Consider the following 7,589-nt stretch of genomic DNA (forward strand, 5'->3'; position numbering starts at 1 on the left):
TTGACAATTTTGCCCTCTACCAAAGCCTTCGTCGTTAAGTAAAAGAAAGCGACAGGTGTGACTGGGATTACGCGTGGCGGCACCCGATGCGACCGCTCATCCTTTTTCTCGGAGAGATAAGGTGGGCCTGACATCAAGCCCATATCCTTCGGCCCAGTCTTGATTTCCATTTAATGCCCTTCTTTTTAAGGAAATTAATTAAAATATATTGGCGTTTTGTGTTGGCTCCGCAAGTGTTGCGTTTTGCAAACTTTCGGCATCTAGTTGTAGAACTAGCGTGCGTAAGCAGAATCTGTTCGTGGTATTCGGGATAAAAGTCTGCTTTAAGTTAAAACGCTTGCCGTGAATAAAGTAATTCATCTTTACGTAAAAAGATTTGAGGTCAAAATACAACATTCTCGGTGGGAATATATATGAGACCCTTTGGGTGTATGCATGGTATATATATTTTTAGCTCAAACGAGTATCCATTAGAAACCCCCATCCAAACCAAGTTGTGAAGTTTTGTTGTGCTGTAATATTAGTTGAATAATAAATCCAATCCTAAGATCCAATCACCAGCGGTATGCTTTTTTGAAAGGGTTTTTGAGATTGTTGCGGGGTTATGATTGGAATATAGAAGATCAATCAATTATTAGGAAAAAAAAAAAAAAAAAGGAAAAAGAAAAATTGACTTTAAATGATTACTCTTTTTCTTATGTTCATTTCATTGAAATCTAAGATGTAAGATTGCAAGTGTGTTTAGGCTGAGGATGTAAAGGGTAGTTGTTGTGTTTTAAGGTGTAGCTATGCCGTTGCATGGACATACAAACAAAGATTATATAAGGAGCCTGCCAATATGGAAAGGTTTTTCGGGATTCGAGAATTTTAGAAACGACATGTCATCAAGCAAAGGGTCTAAGGAAAACTATATACATTAGTCTTTACCGGAGTTCATTAATATTATCTTCGATTGCATTATCAAATATCAGTATCATTGTTTTTAGCCAAATATATATATATATATATATCAATTTCAATGTTGATGCTTATTAATCCCACTTCAGGATGTGACATTTGTGTGATTGTGAAGGACAATCAAGGATTTGTTCACCATATTTGGTTCACCAAGTTATCCACTCATTCCTCGTTGTTTGTCAAGAGAATGAATAAAGTTAAATATGAAAGCGACGCAAACGGTTCAAGGTGGATTTGGATTCGCATATCCCCTCGAAATGTTTTGTTTTATTTTATGAAATTACATCTCCCATGCTGGCTTTTGACGCGTGTTCGTGCACCTTAGATCTCCCTTCACATTATAGGATCTCGGCTAATTGCTATACACACACACACACTCATATATATTATTGGTTTCTTTTGATGTTTATAAATTTGGATCTTGTATTAGTCAACAGAAAAGACAATGTTTCCTCTGGAAATTTGTAGATATGGTTAAGAAACTTGGGGTTAAGATGTTTATTGAACACTTGAATCCACAAGTTTCCAAAGGCAAGTATTGGTTTTTGGGCTGAGTATCAAAGTAGAGGACCATAAGATAAGAAAATTCTTCAATCGAATAATCCAATTAGGGGGACAATGAAATACATCAATTTTTTAAAACTTTGTTAATTTATTTCGGTGTATAATTCAGACAGGGTCGGTTTGCGAGATGAAGATTTTTAGAAGGTGGGCTAGAGGCCAAGAAATGGTTGAGGTCCACCAGAAAATGGAACATGACCATAAACATGAAAGCTCCAAAACTAAGATAAAGTCATGATGCATGACATGCACGGTGAAAATTTAAAAGGGGACAAATAAAAGTGGGTTCACATTCACAGCAACCCACAAGTCTTTAGGAATAAAAGTAAACCACTCATGATCCATCCTTGTGGTTTTGAATTTTGATTTCCACACAGAACAGGGAAAGCATATGGAAAGCGTTCTAATACCTCAACTAATTAAAACCTTCCTAGTTTCAACATTGTACTATTCGCATTTTTAGTCCACGCAGCCGTCGTCGTTTTATCCTAAATTTCTGCGTTTTGATTCCACATTTCTGTATTATTTATTTATTTGTTTTTTCTTTGAACTTTCCAAGTACACCATATAAATTTTTACGAAAAAAAAAAAAAAAAAAAAAAAAGAGTAGACCGTATAAGGTTTGGTCTTCTAGTACTGTGATAAAAGCGTGGGGTAGAGGGGAGTTTAAAAAGGATTGGAGCCAATTCCAACCAATAAATCTTTGCCACGTGCTGCGATCAAATCAACAAAATATTCGGGCACCGTATGCAATCCCCCACCCTCAGCATATTCTCGGCTTCCGAGTTGTGCAGCATATTCTACGCTCCAGAATATTCTCATCCAGAACCGGGTATATCCAATCAGCCTTTGCCATATCATCTAGTCAATTGAAGAGTCTTTCTCAACGTCATCACGCGCAATCCTACGTGGAAATACACGTGTATCGCCTAGTTCCAGAAATATTTAGAACCCGAATCTTAGCCGTTAAATCCTCAGCCCCTCACCATATTTTTCTTTCCTCTCAAATTTTCCTCAGCTTCGCTTCCTGTTAGCATTCTGAGTACCGTCAAAATCCCAAGTTCTCAGAAAACTTTAGAATCTCAAGCATTAATTTTTGCCCTAGAGGGAAAAAAAAAAAAAGGAAAAAAAAAGAAGAAAAAAAAAAAACCAGTCAATAATCCTGGCTTTGAGTGCTTAGCAATGGTCAGCGACAGTGCAGCTTCGTCATCTTCTTCGAACGCTTTCTCGTTCATATCAAAAGGATGGAGGGAGGTTAAAGACTCGGCGGACGCCGATCTCCAATTGATGAGAGACCGAGCCAATTCGTTCAAGAACCTAGCTACGTCGTTCGACCGCGAGCTCGAGAATTTCTTCAATTCCGCCTCGACGTTCTCGGTCCCGGCAATCCGGTCATCGCCGCCAGCGGAGATTGACTTCGTGAAGAAACTGAAGCCGAAGCTATCGGAATTCCGCAGGGCGTATTCGTCGCCAGATTTTAGTAAGAAAGTTTTGGAGAAGTGGGGGCCGAGCTCGAGGATACGTATCGATTTGTCCGCCATAAGGAATGCGATCGTGTCGGAGGTGGATGAGGAAAGGGATGGGGTTATCGATCTTGACAGGCTAAGGAGAGGGAGGAGATTGACGTTCAGAGAGTTTTGGGGCGAGTGGAAGGGGGATGGGGAGGCTGAAGAAGGGCGGTCTAGGGATTGGGAGCCAATTCGGGTGTTGAAGACGAGGTTGAAGGATTTCGAGAAAAGGAACTCGTCGACAGAAATCTTTGATGGGTTCAGGAACAATGAGTTTATGGAGAAACTAAAGTCCAGCTTGGTGAGTTACTTTCTTCGCTTTCTACAACTTTCTCGTTTTGGGTGAAATACTCTGTTTTGTCTGAGAGGCATGGAATTTGTGAACTCGAATTGCTTATGAATAAGTTGTGAATGAACTTGTAGATGTGAGTTAGTGCGAAAATTTTAAAGGATAGAAGTTTATAGATTGCTATTGCATTTCAATTACTTTCCTTTTAACCTTAATAAGTTTGTGTATAGCCTGGTGACCAGTCCCTGTTATTTCACTGAGCTTGTATTTATTTTTTCAAGCATATATAAGTATTTTTTGAAGCATATATGAGTTCAATATCTTCACCACCTTGGAAGGAAATGGGGATTTTGTTTCCAGTTGACCCCGGAACATCCCATGATGACATATTTTGATTCATGTTATATTGTGGAGCTTTATAACAGAGGCACAAGGTTTGCATCAAGTGGTGCAGTAGATCAGTTGAAGCTTTATTCCTGTGTATGGTACTTCAAATGAATGGCAATTATGAAGATGATGCTTCTTGCAATGAATTTAAGTTTAATTATATTCCCATCATCTGTTGCAAATTTTTGGTGATGGGTGGCCCTTAAAATGCTTTTATTTTACTTTTGCTGATCAAGTTACATTCTTCTTCTGGTTTATAACTAAACATTTTTGAATGACTATGTTCAGGTGGTGTTTACTATAGCCGTGCGTTCTTGTTATCCGTGCCATATTTTTGCACGTTTAATGCTCAATGCTTGATTTCTGATGACTTCTCCATTTTTTCGTTTCAGAAATCGATTTGCAAGGAGCCTCAGGAGTCAAAGGTTGGTTTGATGTCCATATATATATATATATATATATATTATATATCTTGCTGGTATTAGTTGTGCTTGTGGGTCCTCAAGTTTATATTATTTCTCAATGCGAACCTCTTAATTTTAAAATTGTATAATTAAAATTGAATTAGTCAAGGACAATTGGTGATAGAGACTAGTGAAATTGACCAGAAAAACCATATCAATTCTGTTTCTTCCTCTTTATCTCTTTTTATTTTATTTCTGAAAAATATTGTCTATGCAGTCAAAATGCCAATCTTTAGGACTAAAAGATAGAAATAAAAAGAAAAAATCGAGTAATACAACATTAGCTGGGTCAGGCTATGCTCTTTTCACCTCGTTGAACTGAGAGGGTTGAAGTTAAATTGCAGGATTGAAACTCTTTTTTTGCCCCTTGGGAGTCAGGTTTTAGCATTCACTTCTTTGCTTATGATGGAATTAAACAGACATGTATATTCTGCAATTTTTAGTGGCATTAGTGAAAACATGGACTTTGCTAATCTTTGCCTCTTATCTGATGTAGGAAGTACCACCATTGGATGTGCCAGAACTTTTGGCATATTTGGTTAGGCAATCTGGTCCATTTTTGGATCAACTTGGCGTTAAAAAAGGTAGGTAATCCTTTGAATTGTATTTGCAGGACAGTTTTTAGATGCAAGGGAATATTTTAGAGATACTTTGTTTTCTTTCTGAGAATCTGAAGTTCACTTTATCATTCAATTAAGTTTTATCTCAAAATAACTAAATTTTACCTCTGTATAATGGAGGAGTCCTATGACTTTGGCATGGTTAGTATGGGTGATAAAGTGCACTCTCTCTTCCTCTCTCTTATTCCTTCCCTCTCTCCTGGTTGCTTCTTGTTCTTTATCTTTTTATTTATTATTATTTTTTTAATGTTAAAAGGATTATTGTTTATTGCTATTTTAGTAATAGTTAAATTGCAAAAACTTAATTTTATTTGAGTTGACAGTTTGATTAATTGTTGGTGCTGCTTTTGAAATTTTTTTGTGCTATCAAAATGGTTGCAGATATATGTGACAAAATAGTGGAAAGCTTGTGTAGCAAACGCAGGAACCAACTTTTGTTGCGGTCTCTCTCTCCTGGAGAATCCCTTGATGTAGAGAATGAAAACATTAATGATGAATTAGATTTAAGGATAGCCAGTGTTCTCCAAAGTACAGGTCATCATTATGAGGGTGGGTTTTGGACAGACCACACAAAGCACATCCCATCAGACCAGAAAAGGCACGTTGCAATTGTGACAACTGCTAGTCTTCCTTGGATGACTGGAACAGCTGTGAATCCACTGTTCCGTGCTGCGTATCTTGCGCAGTCTGCAAAACAAAATGTCACACTATTGGTTCCATGGCTTTGTAAATCAGATCAAGAACTAGTATATCCCAACAATCTCACTTTTAGTTCAGCAGAAGAGCAGGAAAGTTATATACGTAACTGGCTTGAGGAAAGAGTTGGTTTTAAGGCTGATTTTCAGATTTCCTTTTATCCAGGAAAGGTACATGTCTGAGCAAAAAAGATAAGGTGTCTCCTGTTGAATTGATTATAGAGTAACATGGTACATATTTGACATGTGTTCTTTTTGTTTCTTAGTTTTCAAAAGAGAGGAGAAGCATAATACCAGCTGGTGATACTTCTCAGTTTATTCCCTCCAAGAACGCTGACATTGCTATCCTGGAAGAACCAGAACACCTTAATTGGTATCATCATGGTAGGCGGTGGACTGATAAATTCAACCATGTTGTGGGTATTGTCCACACAAATTATTTGGAGTATATCAAGAGGGAGAAAAATGGGGCTCTGCAAGCATTCTTTGTTAAACACATAAACAATTGGGTAACTAGAGCATACTGTCACAAGGTATATGAGGATCTCAGGTTTTTATGCTTTAATTTTGGATTTCAAATTTTGTACTTGAGAGTACTTGCGTTAATTATAAGGTGCATGGTTTTGAATCAATTTTCCTATTTGATTTGTCTTTTTTTTAATTCCCTGGTTGTTCAATATCTTGCAATATCTAAATGTTTTACAATTTTTATATAGGTTCTTCGCCTATCAGCTGCGACACAGGATCTACCCAAGTCTATTGTTTGCAATGTTCATGGTGTGAATCCCAAATTTTTGAAAATTGGAGAAAAGATTGCTGCAGAAAGGGAAATAGGACAACAGGCTTTCTCTAAAGGAGCATATTTCTTAGGCAAGATGGTCTGGGCCAAGGGATACAGGGAATTGATAGATTTGTTAGCAAAGAACAAAAGTGGTCTTGATGGTTTTAAACTGGATGTGTTTGGAAATGGAGAGGATGCCCATGAAGTTCAGACTGCAGCTAAAAGGTTGGATTTGAATCTCAACTTTCTGAAGGGAAGAGATCATGCAGATGATTCTCTACACAGGTAAGGATCCCTCGAAACCCATTTGACTGAGCTTCATCATTTCTACTCGCTATTTTATTTTTAGACAGTGTACATTTTTTATTTTGTTTATTTGTTAAGTCCACTCAATTTTCATGAAATATTTTGTCATCGCTTGAAGATGCAAAGCTTTCATAAACCCCAGCGTTGTTGATGTAAACTTTTTTCTTTGCTTGAAGGTATAAAGTCTTCATAAACCCCAGTATTAGCGATGTGCTCTGCACGGCTACTGCTGAGGCGCTTGCGATGGGAAAATTTGTAGTATGTGCAGACCATCCATCGAATGAGTTTTTCAGGTCTTTTCCTAACTGTTTGACTTACAAGACATCTGAGGACTTTATTGCCAGAGTGAAGGAAGCATTAGAAAATGAGCCCCAGCCTCTTACTCCAGAGCAAAGATATAACCTTTCATGGGAGGCTGCCACCCAAAGATTCATGGAGTTTTCAGAACTTGATAGGGTCTTGAACAATAAGGAAGAGGGTGAAAAATTAGGCAGAACAAGTGGGAAGTTAATGACAAAGTCGGTATCAATGCCAAGCCTGACAGAGATGGTTGATGGAGGATTGGCATTTGCCCACTATTGTCTCACCGGTAATGAATTCCTTAGACGTTGTACTGGAGCCATACCAGGGACGCGCGACTATGATAAACAGCACTGTAAAGACTTGCATCTCTTGCCTCCACAGGTGGAGAATCCAATCTATGGCTGGTAATGGATAAGTAAGCCTATTGTATTATATTTACACTTAAACGCAAATAGTTATAGGAGTCTGCTATGCTTAATTGATAGTAATAGAAGGTTTTGTTTTTTTTTTTATTTTTTTATAGTTTCTTAGAATGATGTAACTAATTAATATTCAAGAAAATAACCTTTAGATAGTGAAATCCAAGTTTTGTTAGTCTCTTGTTAATGTAGAAGTCCAACTGCTGTTTGTCATGAAAATCAATATGCTTGGTTGTAAAAAAATTTAGAATTAATGAAAATGTAAGCTCAAGCTGTTAAGAGCTGGTTGCGTAGAGCAA

The 7,589-nt window shown here is 37.4% G+C and overlaps 1 protein-coding gene across 1 annotated transcript; it reads left to right on the plus strand.

Moving 5' to 3' along the window:
- The first annotated feature begins 2,485 nt into the window (after window positions 1–2,485).
- On the plus strand, window positions 2,486–7,589 carry LOC107433638 (digalactosyldiacylglycerol synthase 1, chloroplastic). The gene is made up of 7 exons (XM_016044946.4): window positions 2,486–3,327; window positions 4,095–4,127; window positions 4,663–4,750; window positions 5,168–5,652; window positions 5,748–6,014; window positions 6,198–6,547; window positions 6,745–7,589. Exons 1-7 carry the CDS (start codon window positions 2,701–2,703, stop codon window positions 7,277–7,279), a joined length of 2,385 nt encoding a protein of 794 aa, XP_015900432.1. The 5' UTR covers window positions 2,486–2,700; the 3' UTR covers window positions 7,280–7,589.

The sequence above is a fragment of the Ziziphus jujuba genome, chromosome 11 (assembly GCF_031755915.1).
Source record: "Ziziphus jujuba cultivar Dongzao chromosome 11, ASM3175591v1".
Classification (NCBI taxonomy): domain Eukaryota; kingdom Viridiplantae; phylum Streptophyta; class Magnoliopsida; order Rosales; family Rhamnaceae; genus Ziziphus; species Ziziphus jujuba.

What these genes read in the sequence shown, in the direction of transcription:
- LOC107433638 (XM_016044946.4), top strand. Translation starts at nt 2,701, where the DNA reads ATGGTCAGCGACAGTGCAGCTTCGTCATCTTCTTCGAACGCTTTCTCG. An exon ending in AGGAGCCTCAGGAGTCAAAG is followed by an intron (nt 4,128 to 4,662) that starts GTTGGTTTGATG and finishes TATCTGATGTAG; the next exon opens with GAAGTACCACCATTGGATGT. An exon ending in TCAACTTGGCGTTAAAAAAG is followed by an intron (nt 4,751 to 5,167) that starts GTAGGTAATCCT and finishes AAATGGTTGCAG; the next exon opens with ATATATGTGACAAAATAGTG.